The 22,325-nt window shown below is 36.7% G+C and overlaps 1 protein-coding gene and 1 pseudogene across 1 annotated transcript; both read right to left on the bottom strand.

Annotated features, from left to right (window-relative positions):
• Positions 1 to 3,170: 3,170 nt before the first annotated feature.
• On the bottom strand, positions 3,171 to 5,260 carry LOC114297357 (sugar transport protein 8-like; annotated as a pseudogene).
• A 3,581-nt stretch (positions 5,261 to 8,841) lies between these two features.
• On the bottom strand, positions 8,842 to 11,466 carry LOC114297355 (sugar transport protein 8). Its single transcript, XM_028241767.2, has 3 exons — positions 11,149 to 11,466; positions 9,940 to 10,566; positions 8,842 to 9,698 (listed from the first exon to the last, which is right to left on the bottom strand). Exons 1-3 carry the CDS (start codon positions 11,452 to 11,454, stop codon positions 9,258 to 9,260), a joined length of 1,374 nt encoding a protein of 457 aa, XP_028097568.2. The 5' UTR covers positions 11,455 to 11,466; the 3' UTR covers positions 8,842 to 9,257.
• Between the last annotated feature and the right edge of the window lie 10,859 nt (positions 11,467 to 22,325).

Below are 22,325 nucleotides of genomic sequence, written 5' to 3'. Positions count from 1 at the left end.
AAGAATGGTAATTGGATGCTTTTATAATAATGAATTCCCATTAATTTTGCGATTTTGAGATGGATAGGATTTGGAAATCTTAGTAGCCTATTTTTGCTAGAAAGTAGTTCTGATGGTCAAAACCTCTTATCCTTTCTGACAAGAAATGTAATTCTTTTTCACGTGGTCCCACTTGGGAGATATTTAGTAATATTCCTAATAGGTCCTATTTTGGGGATTTATACGCATTAAATATCAGTCTCTTTTATTAATAGTACTGAATAGATAATAAATCTTAAAAATAGAACATCTAAAATTTTGATACATCTTTTGGAATCTTTACCATTTTTCATTCTTTTTGAGTAATGCTAAAGATCCCAAAAAATTTATTAAAATTTTTATCAAATGCCTCAAATGGGTGTGAGACTCACATGTTGAGATTCCAAAAACTGTATTACAATTTTTACCAAATGTGTCACATGTGGGATACTGAAAAGGTGTACCAAAATTTTTACGAAATCTGCCCATGACAGATTTGGTTGAAATTTTAGTACATCTTTTGAGGTCTCTAAGATTTTCTTTCTCTTTGATGTGGGTCCCACACCGATGTCACATATTTGGTAAAAGTTTTATTACATCTTTTGAAATCTTTAGTATTTTTTATTATGTTTTTTAGAAACCCTTTTTTCATTTATAAAGTCAAACATGTTTAAATGCAGAAGTAAAGAGGATTTATTAAAAACAGTTATAATTATTATTATTTTCTGTTATATATTTTTAGTTTCTCTCCTGTTATTTCAGATAGTCATGACATGACTCATATTTGTACAATCCGAGATGGAAAAAAAATCTTTTATGGTGAAAAATTCACTATATAAAGAATTTACTATTATCACAAACAATTAAGAAATTTGATTTCCTCACTCGCATGAAATCTTACATTCGTATAAAAACATTAAGAGTAAATAATACTAGTAGTTCTTATACTTTGACCTTTGTATCGTTTTAACTTTTATAATTTCAATTAGTTTATTTTTTAATTTAAATTTATGATTTTGTCTCAATTTAGTCCAATTGATTATAATTTCCCGTATTTTTTTATGAACAATGTGCATACAAGCGACATTGGTCATGCTTTTATGAATAAAATTAAAAACTTGTGTAATTTAGTAAGTTAACATCAATCAACTCAGTGATTTTTTTTTTTTTTTTCAAGAACCCTAATCAGCCTTATAATTATACAAATTGATACAAAATCTAAAATTAAGAACCAAAATTAAACTAATTGAAATGGCAAATACTAAGATGACACAAGATAAAATGTAGACACTACCAATAAAATTTGTCCAAATATTAGCCATGAAATAATAAAAAATAGTTGAACCCATAATATTTTAAAAAATAAATTACACCGACACGTATAGATTTTCCCTTGACATTTAAGAAATTACACTACACCCTAAGATTTCAATTTCCATTACAATTTTTTCCCCTTCTGTTAATCCCCATTAGGAGACCTGGCAATTTTGGATAACATCAGCAATAAAAACCATCAAAATATCAATTATAACCCTCAGCCCAAATGATGAAGACTTTTGGAGGATTTGGTAATGTAATTAGTACCTTAAATTAATGTTTGGAGACTTTTGTGTAGGTCCTAATAAGTGGACTTATTGTCCAATAGGTCTTATGAAACTTCCTAACTTTTTTCATCAAACACTATTAAAAAAGTCACTAACTTTTAATTTTCAGTGACAGTTTGAAAATTGTTACAAAAAGCGTCACTAATTATTAACTTTAATCAAAAGTTTAAAAATATTGTCACAGAAAAACATTACTAATTATAAATTTTAGTGGCAATTTACAAAAATTATGACAAAAAGTCACTGATTGTCAATTTTTAGCGACATATGCACAAAATCGTCACAAAAAATTATTTTTAGCAACGATTTTATTAATTCTTATTTTCAATAGGACTAAATGAGAATTAAGTCTAACTATTAGGACTTATTGATAATTTAACTTAAAGGGTTTCTATAAATACTCTGTTTCAGGATACGACACAATGACACTAAAGAAACCAATTGTTGGTAGTTTTTTCTAAGATAATTGTGGGTATGTGGTTTGAAAATTTGCCTACACGTATTGACGGGTAAAATTATATTGGTACCATATCAACCCAAAAAAAAAAAACAGAGTGCTCTGTTTTGGAATACTGCTACTGTTGTTGTTGTTGGAATTTTGACTATGTTCTAGTTACATATTTCATGTGCTGCTTGAAAGGAAGAATGGAAACTTGTATCAAAAGTATTTGGATTGATTATATTGATTGAATTGATCACAAATTGATGCATTAGAATGAGCCATTAAAAGGGTATATACAAGAAAACAATTCACAGCAAATAAGCAATAAAATTTGTCATGTGTATAATTAATTATAGAATCATGTTTTGAAATTTTTATATAATTCAATACTTAAAAATGTATTGAAACAAGGGAACAGAGAAATTCAATGACAAATAATCTTTGGTTATCTTCAACCACTTTTGTCCAGTGTATGCATTGCCTAACATTATATTGCATGTGTATAATTGACTTGATTTTTAATTATATTTATAATAATGTGTGGGATTTTAGATGGGGAAAAAAGAAGAAAATGTATTTTTGTGTTTTTGTTTTGAAAGTGTACTTTTGACTTTGTTAGAAAGTGTATATTAAATCATTTTTCGTTAGTTTGGATGAATTTTTTAATAAAATAGAGCATAGTGTTAAAAAGTTAAAAAAATTACACAGAGACTTTTTGTATATTAATTGAAGTATAGAGGATGAAATGTAATGGCCCAAATCACAATAGAAGAACGTAAATTTTGCCGTCAAAAAATAGCGCATAAAGTCTCCATTTACATATAGAATGAGAGCCGATGATTATAACCAAGCAAGTAAATACAAATTTTATTTGTTTAACATTATTCCTTACAAATCCTCAAATAAATTAGCTGAACAAGCAATAATAATTGGCCTCAGTCAACCCACAAAATTCGTATAAAACATTTTTATAAAAAATAAAAGTATATATACGACATATCTTCCAAAACAATTAACCAACTCCATGAAAACACTAAAAACAATTCCCAAAAAAGGGAAGAAAATCATATTCACATCAACAGTCGGTTTTAATAGGTGTGTGATGATCATGCCATCTCTTTGCTCTTTGGATCGTGATCATCCATGAAGTTCTTCCACACCGGATGCTGCTTCCACACCCTCTCCACAATGGAATCGATCGGAACGCCTTTCGTCTTCGGCACAAGGAACACCACAAACAATCCCATGACCACAATCCAAGCAGAGAAGAAAAAGAATATGAAGGCTCACATGTGACAGAGCATCGACAAGAAAACTTGAGCCACAAGGAAAGTCATCAACATGTTGGAGCTGACAGCGAAAGCAAAGCCTGAGGTTCTAGTCTCGAGAGGGAAGGTTTCGCTAGGAATCAACCAACCAAGAGGTCCCCATGACCATGCAAAGCACATAACATACAAGCACACCAGCACCACCACAACCGCAGCAAGTCTTTTGTCCATTGTCCCAGTAGTATTCAAGTGAGTCAGTAGAATTACACCAATTGATACCTGAAATTGGATTCAATTAATTAGTACAAGCACTAAGTGAGAAGAATTTAAATGTAATTACAAAGAAGTGAAATTAATTTAGTAGTTGGCAAATGAACATTTGGACACAGGCTTGGAGAAGCAACTTTCTTCTTCCAATCTTATCAACAAGATAGATTGAAACAAAAGTACTTGCCACATTCACTATCCCAGTAATCACCGCAGACAACAGCAAAGCATCGTTCTTGAACCCCGTGGTCTGAAACAGAGTCGGTGCGTAGAACATAATCGCATTAATCCCAGTCATCTACTGAAATATCTGCAACATAATCCCTATGACTAGTGGTGGCACGCTCGAGCGCTTCATCAGTTTCTTGAAAGGTTGATTCACTTCCTTGGATATCTCACATGCCCTTTTCACTTCTTCATACTCGTCTTCCACGTTGTCTACGCCTCGGATTTTCTTAAGTGCTGCTTTGCCTTTAGTGTCCTTGCCTCGTTTGATAAGGCTAGCCGGTGTTTTGGTGAGAATCATGGAGCCGAAGAAAAGGTCAAGGCCGGGAACACCAGCTATGGCTAAGGAGGCCCTCCATTCAATTGGGTGGAGGGTAGAAGTGAAATAGTTGACAATGCCAGCTATGAGAATTCCAATTGTGACAAATAGTTGGAAGAGAATGTTGACTGCCTCTCTGTGTTGGACTGGTGCTATCCCTGATAACAACACTGGAACAGCCTAGAATCGAAGATCATAGTTAGGGGGGGAAAAAAAATTTCCTTGTTTATCATAAACTTTATGTAAAATAAATATAACTCAAAGGGTTGATTGAACATTAAAAATTTGAGGATAAAATCTAAAATTCTGTCAGTTAACTTCAACCCTATGATTAGTGGAGGGCGAACAAACTCACCTAGAAACTCTATTATTAAAAAATAAAATTTATTTTAGGCACAAAAAAATATACCTCATTGCCAAATCCAACTCCAATGCCAAAAAGAATCCTACCAAAAATGAGCATCCATTTGTGCTCAGCAAGAGCACTGAACCCAGCTCCTCCAATGAAAAATAGGGATGCTACTAGAATTGTGGGCTTGCGACCAAATATACGACATGCCTTTGATGCACCAAAGCTTGTAACCAAAGCAGCAAGGTACAGTGATGATGTGAATAACTGAAGCAACTAATCATCATATTTGCAGTAATTGTCTTCCTTTGCATGAAGTTTCCTCTCGTGAACTTTTGGAAAGAATTTTATCAAGAAATCATCCATCGCAGTCACACCACCTATAAAGTCAAAGTCAAAATAATAAGATTTGATTATTTACTCGAATGAATTAGAAACCAAACACATGAACGCAAAATGATCATTGACACTCACATATAAATAATAATTTTGCAACAAACATCAATAAACCTTTATGAATCATTGCTTAATAATAATTGTTTCAATTATTTAGTGTATAACTTCTAGACTTACTATTTTAAAGCATTTAATAAAATAAATATATATATCTCTATGATTTTCTAATCAAAGAATTAAATCAATATAGTTGAGGGCATTACCTGAAATTCCAATATCATAACCAAACATTAGGCCTCCAAAAGCTGCGACTATCCAACAAGCAACCACATATACAGTGATTTTCGATTTGAATACTTCTGCATTAGCCATCTTTGCTTCTCCAAATTGAAAAACACACGCACTCAAAATTATTAATCTTCTTCAAACAAGAAATCTCACGGGAGAGAGAAGACATAATGAAAAAATCTCACATAAGAGAGAAGATAGAATGAGAGAAAGAAGGGTAATTGGATGCTTTTATAACAATGAATTCCCATTAATTTTGGGATTTTGAGATGGATAGGATTTGGAAATCTTAGTAGCCTATTTTTGCTAGAAAGTAGTTCCGATGGTCAAAATCTCTTATCCTTTCTGTCAAGGAATGTAATTGTTTTTCACATGGTTCCTCGTGTGAGATATTTAGAAAATTCTTAATACATCCTATTTTTGGGATTTATACCCATTAAGTATCAGTCTCTTTTATTAATAGTCCTTAATGTATAATAAATCTTAAAAATAGAACATCTAAAATTTTGATACATCGTTTGGAATCTCTACCATTTTTCATTCTTTTTAAGTAATGCTAAAGATTTCAAAAAATTTATTAAAATTTTTATCAAATGCTTCAAATGGGTGTGGGACTCACATGTTGAGATTCCAAAAACTGGATTAAAATTTTTACCAAAAATGTCACATGGATGTGGGACACCGAAAAAGTGTACCAAAATTTCTACCAAATCTGTCCATGATAGATTTGGTTGAAATTTTAGTACATCTTTTGAGGTATCTAAGATTTTCTTTCTCTTTTGATGTGGGTCTCACACCGATGTCACATATTTGATAAAAAATTTAGTATAGTATTTTTTATTATTTTTTTTAGAAACCGTTTTTTAATTTTATAAGGTCAAACATGTTTGAATGCAGGAGTAAAGTGGATTTATTAAAAACAGTTATAATTATTGTTATTTGCTTTTATATATTTTTAGTTTCCTTCCTGTTATTTCAGATAGTCATGACATGACTCATATTTGTAAAATCCGAGGAGGGAAGGAAAAAAAAATTTATGGTAAAAATTCACTATATAAAGTATTTATTATTGTCACAAACAATTAAGAAATTTGATTTCCTCACTCGCATGAAATCTTACATTCGTATAAAAATATTAAGAGTAAATAATACCGGTAGTTCTTATACTTCGACCTTTGTATCATTTTAACTCCTATAATATCAATTAGTTTATTTTTTAATTTAAATTTATGATTTTGTATCAATTTACTCTAATTGATTACAATTTATCGTATTTTTTTATGAACAATGCGCATATAAGTGACATTGGTCATGCTTTTATAGATAAAATTAAGAACTTGTGTAATTTAGTAAGTTGACGTCAATCAACTCAGTGATTTTTTTTTTTTTTCAAAAACCCTAATCAGCGTTATAATTATATCAAATTGATACAAAATCTAAAATTAAAAATCAAAATTAAACTAATTGAAATGGCAAATACTAAGATGGCACAAGACAAAATGTAGACACTATCGAGAAAATTTGTCCAAATATTAGCCATGAAATAATAAAAAATAGTTGAACCCATAATATTTTTAAAAATAATTTACACCGACACTTATAGATTTTCCCTTGACATTTAAGAAATTACGCTACACCCTAAGATTTCAATTTTTTCCCCTTCTGTTAATCCCCATTAGAAGACCTAGCAATTCTGGATAACATCAGAAATAAAAACCATCAAAATATCAATTATGACCCTCAACCCAAATGATGAAGACTTTGGATGATTTGGTAACGTAATTAGGCCTCGTTTGTTTTTGGGTATAGAGGGTGGGATGGGATTAGGATGGAAGTGGGACCCATTGAGTGTTGTGTTTGTTTGTAGAGTTGGGAAAAGGATTGAGATAGAGGAGGGGATTAGGATGGAGGTTGGAAAGGGGATTGGGATGGCGGAGGTGGAGGTGGAGGTAGAGGTGGAGGTAGTATTAGAAAAATAGTTTGCCAGACTAGAAATTTTTTTGTTTTTTTTATTTTTTACATGTTAGGAATTTTTTTTGAACATTAATGTTTTAGTTTTTTGTATTTTTTTATTTGTTTTATTATTTTATATAAAAATAATTTAACAATTCCTACACTAACAATCATCAAAATAAATACAATTTTACTTAATCCCCTCACTATCAATCCCCTGACTAACAATCTTCTCACGATCAATCCCCTACATTCTACCTTTGAAAACAAACGAGGCCTTAGTACCTTAAATTAAAGTTTGGGGACTTCTATGTAGGTCCTAATAGGTGGACTTATTGTCCAATAGGTCCTGTGAGAATTTATGGCATTTTTCACCAAACACTATTAAAAAATATCACTAATTTTTAATTTTCAGCGACAGTTTAAAAATTGTTATAAAAAAATGTGACTAATTATAAGTTTTTAGTGACAGTTTTAAAAAATCATCACAAAAAGTCACTAATTTTTAACTTTCAATGACAGTTTAAAAAATTTGTGACAAAAAAACGTTACTAATTATAAGTTTTAGTGACAATTTATAAAAATCGTGACAAAAAATTCCTGATTGTCAATTTTTAGCGACATGTGTAAAAATTCATCACAAAAGATTATTTTGAGCGATGATTTTATTATGACTTATTTTCAATAGGACTTGTGAATTAAGTCTAACTATTAAGACTTATTGATAATTTATCTTAAAGGATTTCTGTAAATACTCTGTTTCCGGATGGGCCACAATGACACTGAAGAAAGCAATTGCTGATAGTTTTTTCTTAGATAATTGTGGTTAAGGGGTTGGATAATTTTTCTGCATGTATTGACGGGTACAATTATATTGGTACCCATATCTACCCCCCACCCCCCCCCCCCCCCCCCCCCCCCCCCACACACACACACACACACACACACAAAACAGAGTGCTCTGTTTTGGACTACTGCTACTTTTTGTTGTTGCAGGAATTTTGACTATGTTCTAGTTACACATTTCATGTGCACCTTGAAAGGAAGAATGGGAACTTGTATCAAAAGTATTATGCATTAGAATGAGCCACTATAAGGGTTTATACAAGAAAACAATTCACAGAAATAAGAAATGAAAGTTGTCATGTGTATAATTAATTATAGAATCATGTTTTGTAATTTTTATATAATTCGATACTTAAAAATGTATTGAAACAAGGGAATAGAGAAATTCAAGGATAACTAATCTTTGGTTATCTTCAACCACTGTTGTCCAGTGTATACATTGACTATCATTACATTGCAAGTATATAATTGATTTGATTTTTAATTATATTCATAATAATGTGTGGGATTTTAGACGGGAAAAAAGTGAAGAAAATGTTTTTTTTGTGTTTTTGTTTTGGAAGTGTACTTTTGACTTTGTTAGAAAGTGTATATTAAATTATTTTTCGTTAGTTTGGATGAATTTTTTAATAAAATAGAACAAAGTGTTAAATAGTCAAAATCACAACGAGACTTTTTGTATATTAATTGAAGTATAGGAGATGAAATGCAATGATCCAAATCACAATAAAGTAAATTCTCCCCAAAAAATAGTGAAAAAAGTCCCCATTTGCATATAGAATGAGAGCCAAGGATTATAACCATGCACATAAATAAAAATTTTATTTGTATAACATTATTCCTTACAAATCCTCAAGTAAATTAGCTGAAAGAAGCAATAACAATTGGCCTCAGTCAACCAACAAAATCCGTATACAATACAAAGGCCCTGCCTTTGAATCTGTATATAATCTTTCTTTTCTTTTTTTCTTTTTTTGATTCTTTTTATACAAAATTTAAATTTCCAACAATTGAACTAACTGCGTCTGAAGTATTTTCAGTTGAATCATACTCTGAAGATTTCGTATGAACAACTACTTCCATGCAATTTTACCAGTAACACAGAAACTAAACAACAAAACAAACACAAAATACTCATGAATAGACAAGATAGAGTCTTCTGCTTCACAAAATCTTGTCAGTCCACAATAATTCTGTGTCTGGTTCCATTTTCTGTGTTCCCAAACTTATTCATTTCCATGAAAGGAAAATCCGAAAGGGCGGATCATATGAATATATAGATTTAGGGCATATTTTGGCTTCTTGGACCGTCATCGTCCATGAACTTCCTCCAAACTGGATGTTGCTTCCAGACCCTCTCATTCATGACATCTATGGGGACACCCTTTGTCTCTGGCAATAGGAACATCACGAAAAGTCCCATGACCAAAATCCAAGCCGAGAAGAAGAGGAATATGTACGCTTGCATGTGGCATAGCATTGACAAGAATGCTTGAGCTATGATGAAAGTGAAGAGCATGTTGGAGCTGACAGCGAACGCGAAGCCTGCAGTTCTTGTCTCAACGGGGAATATTTCACTAGGTATCAACCAACCGAGAGGTCCCCATGACCACGCGAACGACATAACAAACAAACAAACCAGTACCACCACAACAGCTGCAAGGCCTCTGTCTAGAGTACCTGTTGTTTTTAGGTGACCTAGTAAAATCCCTGCAATTGCTACCTGTATTTTGTTCGAGTGATGAGTGTCTGAAATTTCAAACTAAGAAAAAGAGTACTAAAAAAGCCTAGAAAATGATGATGTTTATTCAAATTTGACATGGTACAAGTCACACCTACGTTAAAAAGGACAGACTGGTGCATAGAAGAGGACAAGTGACCTATTTCTTTCTAAAACAAAACAAGACCAGAGTGGGGGGGGGGGGGGGGGGGGAAGAAAAAGAAAGAAAGAAAATCAAGTGTACCTGGCAGACGAACATCTGAACACAAGCTTGAAGAAGCAACTTCCTCCTTCCAAGCTTATCCACAGCATAAATGGACACAAAAGTACTCAAAACATTCACAATCCCAGTAATAACAGCAGACAACAATGAAGCATCATTTTTAAACCCAACAGTCTGAAACAAAACTGGTGCATAGAACATAATTGCATTAATCCCAGTAAACTGCTGGAACACTTGCATCATGACTCCGATTATCAGCGGAGGCATGCTCGACCGCTTCATCAACTTCTTGAATGGGTGTTTGATCAATTTAGCTTCCTCGCAAGCCTGTCTTATCTGGTCGAACTCGGCATCGACTTCATCAATGCCTCGGATCTTTCTCAAGGCTGCTCGGCCTGCCATGTCGTTGCCTCGCTCAATGAGGCTGGTTGGAGTTTCAGTGATGACTAGGGAGCCGATGAAGAGGACTAAGGCTGGAGTGCCGGCGAGGCCTAGAGAGACTCGCCAGCCGTTGGGGTGAATAGATGAAGTGGCATAGTTTACGAGACTGGCAAAGAGGATTCCTATGGTTACGAAGAGTTGGAAGAGGATGTTTACGGCTCCTCTGTGTTCCACTGGTGCTACCTCTGATAAGAACAATGGAACTGCCTGCATTTTGCAAAGGAAAAATATAAACCATATGTGACAATAATATTTTTTTACAGTAGTTATTTTTTTTTTTTTTTGATTCAAATTTTTTACAGTAGTTATAATGATACAATGATAGAATTTTTGATTTGTGGTGAATAAATGTAACTGGACCATATTATTATGTGTCAAGTTTTTGTATAGCATTACTATTTTTTAAAGAATTAATACATTTTCCATCACATAACGTTGTTATTTTTTTTTCTTTTTTTTATAGAAAATAGGACATGTATGCATCACGCCTCGTAAAGAAGCTCCCTCATCAGGCCAACCCCATTGATCTAAACCAAAAAAAAAAAAATTTTTTTTGCATTGGTAGGATGTCAGAGCGGTCGGGGATTAGCAGAAGGGGATCGCCGTCAACTGGAGAAGGTTGGCATAGAGTGTTAATAGGAAAGGTGGCCTGCAGTCATAGGTCACCAGATGGAAGAAAAAGAGAAAGGAATGAAAACGTTTTTAAAAACAAGTAAAAACAGATTTTTCTTTAGTTTCCTAAAATTTTGAAAATATTGAAGAAAAAAACAAAAACACAATCCTTTATACCTCATTGCCAAATCCAACACCAATGCCGAAAAGAATCCTGCCAATAATGAGCATCCACGTATCCTGAGCGGCGGCACTGAGAAGAGCACCGGCCATGAAGAAGGTAGAAGCAACTAGAATTGTGGGTTTTCGACCAAAAGCACTGCAAGCCTTCGAAGCACCAAAGCTCGCAATCAGAGCAGCAAGGTACAGTGATGATGTGAATAGCTGAAGCAACTGATCATCATATTTGCAGTAATTGTTTTCCAGTGCATGAAGTTTCCTCTCATGAACCAATGGAAAGAATTTTATCAAGAAGTCATCCATTGCACTCACACCCCCTATACAAAAAATCACAACACAACAAATGTATGTTAGGACGAACACATAATTAAAACACAGAAAAATATGTATCGTACCTGAAATTCCAATATCGTAACCAAACATTAGGCCTCCAAAGGCTGCAAGAATCCAACATGATACAACATAAAGGGTGAGTTTCGATTTGAACTTGCCATCGCTACTCGTCATCTTCACTTCTCCAAGATGTAAAAATTCACTATACAAGAACTAAAAAAGATATATTATAAATAAAAAAAAATTGTTTTTGAAGTTCAATATATATCTGTATGTACTCAGAGAGAGCAGGATGTAGATTTATATCAATAGAGAAAGACTGTGCACACTTTTATATCGGAACTTTTACTAATTTAGGGTGCCTTGAATTCGGATAAAATTTGGAATAAATTCATGGATGTGAGTTTGAAGAGAAATTTGTGGGTATGAGCTTTGTCTTTTTTGTTTATGTTTTTTGAAAGCAGTTAGAGATAAGTTCCACCTTATGCGTGCAAATGATTTCTTACATGGTACCAAATGTTCAAAAGTGATTTCTAAATATGGCTCAACATTTATCTCTAAACTTCCTTATGTGTTGATTTTTGTTAGTTTGGAATCGGTTTCACTTCATTCAAAGTCCTATTTACAAAATTGGACATAAAATTTACATGAGTGAACAATTTTTTAATGAGTCTCATTTATAAATTTACATGAGTAGTTTATGATCGATGTGTGGCATGAACTAAATGGTGCCCTATAGATACCAAATAATTTTTCTAATATAATATGCTTGTGCATTTGCACAGATACATTTGGGTCAAGTTGGATATTATGTATACAAAATCATTAGGTCACCTAACCAGGCTATTAAGAAGAAAAAAAAATTATTCTCAAATGCCCTAATTTTTTAACCAATTAGACTAACGTACATTTTTATTTAATTTCTCCTCTATTATGAAATTTTTTGTATTTTTTATTTCTTTCTCATTATATGGCTCTTTTTGAGAACGATTATTGGGCTGATTGTTTCTGACACATTATGGAGACTAGCTTTTGTTTCTTACCCACAATAGAGGCTTCTGGTTGGTTTATCTGTTTGACTTCACACACATTTTTTGTTTGATTGAGTGGTGTTTTGGAAAGTTGGTAAAAAATTGACTTTTGACTTTTTACCAAGCTTTTTAACTTGTTTGGAAGTGATTTGGAAAGTTAGTAAAAAGACTTTTTTTATTTTTGATTTAATATTTTTTAAAAATGTCACATCATATCAAAATGACCAAAATATCCTTACTTTTTTATTTTTAAATTAATTAATTAAAATATTTCAGAGGGTAGTTTGGTAAATTTGGATGTTGCTTTTTTAGGTCTTTCCAAATGAGATTTCCAGCGTTTTGGCCAAGCTTGGCGTTTTTGAGCAAATGGCAAAACGTAACTTTTTTTTGTAGGTTGCCAAAACGGCACTGAGTTTCAAAATATGCTTCCAAAATTTTTGAAAAATTACAAGTTAGTTTGACCTCAAAAAAAATTAAAAACTAAATTTTTGAATTCTTAAAAATTATTTCCATCCTCAAATAAAAAGAAAATGATATAAAAATAATGAATTTTTGATTTTATTTTTTCATTTTTTTTCACCAAGCTAATTTACGAAAATTTCTCAAAAAATTAAACCAAACAAAACCTTAATAAGATAAAGGGTAAGTTAATTTTTATGATAATACCTTTTTAATATTATGAGCTGATAAAACTTAAAATAAGTTGTAAATTTATTTGATGCATCTTGTGAAAATCCGTTAAAAAAATTTATACACGTTTTCGGTAAATAAGTCACATAGGTTTTGTGTTACCCAAATATTTAGAAGCTTCAAATAAATGAAAAAACTACAATTTTAACTTAAGAAAATCTCGAATGGACAATTGTGCTCAATGACTAACAAAAACAATTAAACATTGATAAAGAAATTAGGGTCATGCTTAAGTGTGCAACCCCCTTAAGGTTGCACACCATATACAACCCAATTGTTAGCCGTTAGATTACAATAATTGATCAAGACCATTGAATTGTTTAATTGTGAAAAAGTTGAAACCGGGGCAACCGGTTAATGCTTGTATTTGCATGATTGCATCCCACTCACTCTCTGTATTTCGTCTCTATCTCTCTCTGTTCTCCTCTCTGTGTAAGGTTGAGTCAGTGTAACCGTTGATTTCCATTAACAGGGAGAAGCCCCTGTTGGGTTCGTTCCATTGACGAAGCTCTGTAGGGAACAGTATAACGGGCGATTTCCAATAACAACGTAACTAGAAGGCTGCGTTGGTTCCATTGCTGAAGTGAAGCCCTTCTCTCGAACTAGATATGAGGTATGGAGCTGTGTCCCTCTCTCTGTCTCTCTGGCCCGTTCACTTCAGCTATTTTCCCTCAACTAAACCCCCATCCTAACTTCAACCGCTCTACGCTTCGCTCCAACGGAAACCCCTCCATTGGCAGCTAACCTTTCTCTTTCTATTTCTCAAGCGAGTGTTTGTGTTTGCACAAACAGGTAAACCGTGTGAAAATGTCATGTTTGTGTTTGTGTTAACAATTTTCGGTCATCAAGTAATTGTTGGTAGTAATGTCATGTGCAGTATGGCCCCAGCGGAAGTTAAAAGGGAAGGTGATGATTATGACATTCCAAATGAAGCAGATGACATCCATTTGATGAATGAAAGTTGGGCAGAACCTGATCATGGTTGCGAAGCTGGTCCGAGCAATGAAGAAGCAACCAACATGAACGTTGAAGATGGCGGAGCCGATGTGAAAAAAGAAATGGTTGACGATGCTCATCGCAATGACATGGTTGGTGATGTTGAACGTGCTATTCTGGAACAGAAATTTGATTCGGTCGAAGATGGAGAAGATTTCTACAATGCGTATGCTAAAGCCAAGGGATTTAGTATACGAAAATCCAGATTTAACACAAATAAAGAGGGAAAGGTCGTTAGTAGGCTGTGGTTGTGTTCAAGGGAAGGTCAGAGATTACCAAAATACTTGGACCATGTTGCTGAGAAGAGTAGAGCTCCCAAGGCACTAACAAGAGTAGGTTGCAAAGCCCAATTTCGCATACGGTACGATGCGAATGCTGGTGAAGGGGGAAAGTATGTTGTGACTCACTTCGTCGCAGACCACAACCATGAATTGGCGGAACAACACTGTGTGATGTATCTGAGGTCACATCACAGTTTAAACAGCGGTGACAAAGCTCAAGCAATGGCTATGCGCAATGTCGGTGTGAAGACTAGCCAAATCATGGACTATATGGTAAATCAGTCCGGGTCTTATGAGAATGTTGGTTTCATCCGCACGGATCTGCACAACCATATTCAAGCCGAACGTAGAGCAGAAGTTGAGGATGGTGATGCGCAGGGTGCGTTGGTTTACCTATGCGCAAAACTTGATGTTGATGCACTTTTTTTTTACAAGTATGATGTGTGTAACGATAACAAGTTGCAAAATCTGTTCTGGGCAGATTCGAAATCGCGGGCCGACTACGCAAAGTTTAGTGATGTGTTGATATTTGACTCAACTTACAGAACCAATGCATACAAGAAACCGTTTGTCATGTTGGCTGGTGTGACTAGCCACTTTAGGACCACGATATTTGCATGTGTTTTGCTAGCTAATGAGACAATTGAGACATACACGTGGGTTTTGGAAACATTTATGGAGGCGATAGGCAATAAAGCACCTGTGTCCGTACTGACAGATGGGGATAAGTCGATGCGAGAGGCAATCAGAAGAGTATTTCCAGATGCAAGACATCGATTATGTAATTGGCATCTTGGGAAAAATGCTGTTTCAAATGTTCACATAAGTGGCTTTGCACATGCTTTCAAGCAGTGCATGGACATGGAAACGGATGAGACAAAGTTTGAGCATGGCTGGACGACAATGGTCGAAGAATTTGGACTTCAAACCAACAGTTGGGTGTTGGAGACATATGAGAAGCGTCATATGTGGGCTGAGGCATATATGCGTGGACATTTCTTTGCTGGGATGAAGAGCACTCAGCGCTCGGAGTGTATGAATGCTTATTTCAATCCCTTCCTCCAACACAAATTGAAGCTATATGAATTTGTTAGGCACTATGATCGGGCTCTTGCAAGGATAAGGTATAACGAGGCTGGAGATGATGCTGAAACAAATAACACTTTTCCAGTATTGATTACTCCATTGCGAGATATAGAGAGACATGGAGCTGAGCTATTCACCCGAAATATATTTAGAATGTTCCGTGATGAAATCTTAGAAGAGGGGAAGTTGAATGTGAAGGATGTGTTCCCTTTGCCGGATGGTCAGAAATGCTACTATATTCATAAGTACAGAGTGAAGGACAGATCATGGATAGTAACACACAGTCCAATGGATGCTGCAATGAGATGTTCTTGCATGAAGTTTGAGTTGTTGGGGCTACCTTGCTGCCACATGATATGTGTTATGAAAGCTGAAAATTTAACGCAAATTCCCCCAACTTGTGTGCTGCATAGATGGACAAGGGCTGCAAGCAAGGATGGCCAGCAATGGCCTCAACCCTCAATTGATAGCACTACAACACAGACGGCCCGGTATGGGATATTGTGTTCTTCCTACAACGAAATGTGTTTCTATGCCTCGCAATCAACGGAAGGTTTCAAGGATGCTAGGGATGCATGTCTTCCAATGACGAGCCGGATGAAGGAGTTATATGAGAGGAATTTGAACGGTGGGAATGGAGACAAAGGGAAACATTCATTCCGTCGACAATTTGGAGTAGAAGATCCTGATGTTGTGAAGACAAAAGGGAACCCAGGACGGGCCTCGTCCAACTGTCGAAGACCAAGAAAATGTGGGAATTGCAAATGCATTGGGCACACAAAGCGAACGTGTCCTAAGGTTCGGTTTAGCCGAACAGTGGGTAATAACTCAGATGCAGATACACCCCACATAACTGACCGTGAGTACAATGCGGAGTCATTGCCCGTTCGCTGCAAAACTGGGTTGGTGGATCCAAGTACACCGCACATTAAGCAACGGCGACTATTTTTTGATGTTTCTCCTGATTCCAAGCAGCCTGTGGGCCAATACGGTAGTGTTGAAGCAGCAGTGTGGAAAAATGATTCGAACACAATTGATGAGGTGAATCAGGTAATTGTATAATTTGTATGATTTACTTATTCCCTTAGCTATTGAAAACACATGGAAATAATGTATGTAGTTTTCATTTTGCATGGATTACTGTACGTAACGTGTAAATAATTGGTTATGTACAATGCCAGGAAATGGCACAACGTTACTTATGTACAAGGCCACGAGTTGTAAATTTCCCATATTGTTTAGAGTGATGTTGTCATTTGTGTTTGCAGTGACTTGTCATTTTCAAAACTAACTGAAGGTGAGGTGAGATATATATGGGTTGTCTGTGTGTTGTTTTGGGTGGGAAATTGGCTTATGTCTGTATTCCAAGATTCCTATTGCGGGTTGCTTGTTTCTGTTCCATATTTGGTTGGATCTAACTGAAGGGTTTTTTGCAGTGTGGTTTATCAACTAACGATGTGTTTCGCTTCGTATTGATTTGTTATGACTTGTGTCCGTAAATTAGTATTATATTTCGAGTAAAATACGAATTTTGTCCAAGTGGGTTTGCAAAATTACATACCAGCACATGCATTTTGTATATAATCCAAGTGGCAGTTAATTTTGGGTGTTACTTGGAGAAAGTAACCCAACGAACTCGTTACTTTATCTCCATGCCGATCGGTATATGAATTACGAGTTACGAACAGGAGTTGTGAAATTATTTAATGTTTACTATGGAAGTATGGGTTTATTGTTAGTAAAATTATGGTGGGCCTATATGGACAGCAACGAAACAGTAATTTAAAGTTGACAAGTTCAAGAAGAAAATCAAGCAATTGTGGTATTGGTTCAAATGCCTGAAATGGATGAAGACTTCTTTCGATGAACTGATGGTAACAAAGTAGAAAGTAACAAAGTAGAAAGTAGAAAGTAGAAAGTAAGTTGTTGTGTTGTTGTGTTGTTTGTAACAAAGTAGAAAGTAGAAGGGAAAAAACTACACAGAAGTTACAATGTAGAAAGTAAGTTGCCACCTGTCGAAGTGCATATAATTGAAGTTACCACCTGTGCCCAGGTCCTTTTAGCCTTTCCTCGACAGATAGACTCCCAATTCATTCATGTTTCCTCTTGGAGGGTGGCCACTAAATCCATGAGCACTGCCAGTAACTGCTCCAGCGTGTAAGTCAGGTGGCATGCAAGATTCAATGTTAGTTGAATGGAGCAGCTGTTGGGAGGATGTGGGAAAAATAGGTGCAAAGAGGAATTTTTAATCTAATATCCAATCAGAATGTAGGTGAAAATATGAGTGAACTTTTTTTTAAAAAAAAGTAGTTCCCATTTTTTTGATTATAAACCCGAGATGTATATTTTGTTTTTGATATAAATAAGTTGTGTATTTTCGTTACGTAAAATGTAGGACAACAATTGTGTTTAAGTCATTACAATACAGAAAAAGGTTATTTCAAACGTATTTTCAAGTTTACCGACATTGAATATATTTTGATTAAATTACAGGGAAAATTCAATATTTGGCAGAGTTTGATGATTCATAGTCAGGGGCAGTAACTGTGAGTGGCCAAGTGTTGCGGTTCATTGACCCAGTTTGCAAGGACTGTGGTTGTGTTTAGTGGACAATATTCTGTCGATTTTTGTCTCATAATGATGAGGGACATGCCCTACAATGGTGAAAAGGAAGGTCGACAGGGAAGAGTCAATATTTGGCAGAGTGGACTTGAAGATTCGAAGTCGGGGCAGTTACAGTGGCAGTTATGGTGTAGACGTGTGGGATCATGCAATGATGGGCCACAAAAACAGTATGCGGATATCAATACTAAACCTCCACTTCTATCTATCGAGCTCCCTTTTCTTGTGTTTATTTCATGGCCACCAACTGTTTTAAACTTCTGTCGACAGAGCAAGGCTCCTGCTTTGTCTCATGCTTCCTCCTGAAAGTGTGCCCGCTAACTCCGTGACTGGTGGTAAAAACTTCCCCTATCACTTCTAGGTGACCCACATGCAGAGAGCCCACTTTCAGGTTGTGGACATTCCTTCAGACTTGGCCACATGCCCTCGATTAAGTGGACCATCTGTCGACAGAGACTGGCAAAACTTGGTGCAAACAATGGCCCCCATGTTCAAGTTAAATATTGCGGAAGTGATTGAGACCCCCCCCCAATCACCACCACCACCACCACCCCCCCCACACACACACGTGGGGGCTGCTGTTTGGAGAAGGAAAAAAAATAAGAAATTGAAAAAAAAAAAAAAAAAGTGGCCAATCAGAGAGAGAGAGGGGGTCATGGGGGTCCAAGTCATATGATATTTAACTTCAACGAGGGGGCCATTGTTTGGGCCCAAAACAAACATAAAGCACAGCCCAATATAAGAGCTTTTAAATATACTGGCCCCATCATAAGCTATAAAAGACCCACCCTTTCAACTTCAAACCACTTCATTTCCCTCTGATTCGAACTCCCCAGACTGTACTCCTTCTCAACCATTGCCGTTCAAAACCAGAGCACCACAAAACCCTAAGCCATGGCACCAAAAAAATCTCAACCATCTCCATCTGAGGAGAACAATGAAGACCTACTCCGCTTCCCGGACCCTATCAAAGCACTTATCGCTCCTCTAAAATTTGCTGCAACCCTATTGCCCAGCCCAAGCTCTGTCGCTAAGGCTACTCTAGGCCCTACCTTCGCGTCTTACTTCCCAGACGAGCTAGCTCCATACTATCCCCTTGGTAATGGTGAGAACCTTCTTCTCAACCAAGCTGGACTCAAGTGGACTAACTGGAATGTCAGCAAAAACCCACTCAGAGGGTGGAGGTCACCAGACTCTGATTGGCGAAGCTGGGCCAGGAGAATTGAAGGTCAGGACGCCGAAGTATGGAAGCACCAGGGCATTGCTGAAGCAATTAGACTGTCGACTAAAATTTATGACGTGGAGAAAGGGCTGATTGCTGCTGCTGCATGCTTTTGGTCGCAGTCTAGTAACTCCCTACTCCTCAATTTTGGTATGATTTCCCCTACCATCTTAGATGTAGCTCACTTGACTGGTCTGCCAATCTTGGGCAATCCAATTCATGCTCTCCTTGAGCCTCCAAAAGTGACATTTACTTTAAACACTGACATGTGCTATACAGATTTTGCCAAAAAATACCAAGGCAAGCGTGGTTCCCCTGTCGATGACAAAGAAAGAACTGCTTTTTACTTACTTTGGCTTTGTGAGTTTCTTTTTTGTGTCCCTGGGTACAAGATCACGAAAGAATACCTCCCCCTTGCCTTGTGTATGCAAGACGGCCAACTTATGGCTTTAGCCCCTTATCTTCTTGCCACCCTTTACAAGGCCCTATTTTCCTTTGTCGACAAGAAGATTTCTGGCAACTGTGGTGGCCCCTTCTGGCTCTTCCAGGCCTGGTTGTATGCCTATTTCCCTGAGGCACGACCCCCACCACCTAACACCTTAAAACCTGTTTGCCACTCCTATGCTGAGCAACTGCTCACTTATAACAGCCATTCAAAACTCACTTTCACAAATCATCTTACCATGTTTTACAACCTTCCTTCGCAGAGACCTTCCAACCTGTACATGCCATTTCAAAACTTTGAATTCTCCTCCAGTAGACTTCGCTTCCTCTTCACAGACCCTTCTGATTTACACAATGAGCAAGTCCAAGAACAAAATGAGAGTTGGAGACACATTCTCACCTGTAGACATGTCTTGATTGGCTGTTCCATATCCTCCGCCAAGCTATCCAGCTGCAGTTTTGAGACATACTGTCCCAATCAATGGTCCAGGCAATTTGGTCTTTCCCAGGCTATCCCTTATCCTTATTTCCACCCAACCATCCATGAGGAGATTGGGTCCAAAATCCACTTGAAAGATCCTACACAAGCTGAATCCATTCTGACAGAGAACACCAAACTTTTCCAAGATTTTGGCCCCTTCTTCTTCAAACCTGCTTCGGACTGCTCGGCTGCTTTTGACCATTGGTGGGGACTTATGACTGCCATTATTTTCTGCAAGCCACTTAAAAGCTGCCTTAACGATACTTGTATTCATATTCAGGGCCGCATATCCTCGCCTTCCAAGCTTAAGGCTACAGGTATCCTTCCTTCATATACTTCATATCCCTGACTGTGTCATGCAATTTGTTTTGTTTTTTTCTCTACAACACTAACTTGTTTAACCCTTGACAGCCAAAATTGTGCCTGCTGCTGAACCATTGGTTAGGGACCAACGTAAAGGCAAGGATCCAATGGATGCAACTACTCAGACAAACACCCCCTCAGTTCTGAAATTAATGGCAGACTCTTTCGCAGCCGCGCAGACACAAGCACAGAGAGGAGCTACCACCCGTACCCCTGCTGAGACAGAGGTCACGGCGAAGAAGAGAGAAGAGCCTTCCACTGCTCCTGCTCTAAGCACAGACCTAAGTGAGTGGGATATCCCTCTCAGCCAAATGGTTGGCGAAACAACATCAAATCCTTCAGGGCAGCTCTACCAAGTAAGCCTTCACTTTACATATTTACAGCATCTGAATCTGCATTCACGCCCGACTGATCACTTACTTTTGTGCAGAGAAAAAGAAGGAGATTACTCCTTGCTGCTGCTGATGATGACGATGCTTCCACTTCTCCTCAACACATTCATCAAATTCCCAGTCCAATCAGTAATGTACCCACTGAACCCACTGTACAACCAACTCCACCACCACCTGAAGCATCGCAACAAACTTCCTTACAACCTGCTTCACAGTCTTCGCCACAGCAATCCACACAGTCTGCATCACAACATCCTTCCACTTCTCCTCAACACATTGTCCCTTCTGTCTCTAGCCCTCAACCATCACCATCCAACCCCTCCAATTCCCAAACGTCAAACAAAGAATCACAGAGGATTGAATTTGACATTTCAATCAACAGCCAATCTTCTCCAACAGATGACAACACAAAATCCCCTCAACCAGAAGTTCACCACAACCGAGGTAAATAGAAATACAAATGTTACTGTTCGTTTGGGAAAAAAAAACTTCTCTTTAAGTAACTGGTATTGTTCTCCAATTTACAGGGATGGACATAATACAGGACTCATCTCCACGACCAATGGGCGAGACAGAACTTGAAGGTCCTCATGACTTTCCCCTGCTAGCAGAACCAGAGAAACACCCTCAAGGCGCTGATGCTGCCATTTCATCAGTACCAGAAACAACTCGTCCTCATGCGACAACCACAGCTGAACAAGGCCAACCGTCTGCGTGCACGTTATCAGGACAGGTACTACCATTTCCAACCTCATCCTATTTACTCTTTATTACTTGCAAGCATATATTCTCACCAAACTATTAATGTTCATAGGCCGTCGATCCATGCCAGGATATTTGGGCCGAAGTTTCTATTCTTCAACAAGATCTAGACGAAATATCCCCATTGCCTCAAAGGCTACATCTGTTTGATGCTGAAACTCAACAAACCTTAACCACCTTCATCAACCTCATTAACACCCCAGTTGAAGAAATCATTCTCCACAAACCTGATGAAACCTTGGCCTGTCTTTCTGCTGTTGTAAACCTCTCCCCTAATCCTTTCAACCCCATTCAACTAAAGCAATTGGCCAAGATCATCACAGAATGGCCAACCCTTTCAGAGATGGTTCAGACTTGCTCGAAGGATATTCAAACCAATAAGGATTTCCTAAACGAAGCCCACACCATATCTACTTCACTCAAACTCAGCCAGCAGACCTCTGCAGCCATTCTTCAGCAACACTCAACACT

Source organism: Camellia sinensis, chromosome 6 (genome assembly GCF_055761805.1).
Source record: "Camellia sinensis isolate YWXY chromosome 6, ASM5576180v1, whole genome shotgun sequence".
Lineage (NCBI taxonomy): Eukaryota > Viridiplantae > Streptophyta > Magnoliopsida > Ericales > Theaceae > Camellia > Camellia sinensis.
This window is presented reverse-complemented; position numbering and strand designations above follow the sequence as displayed.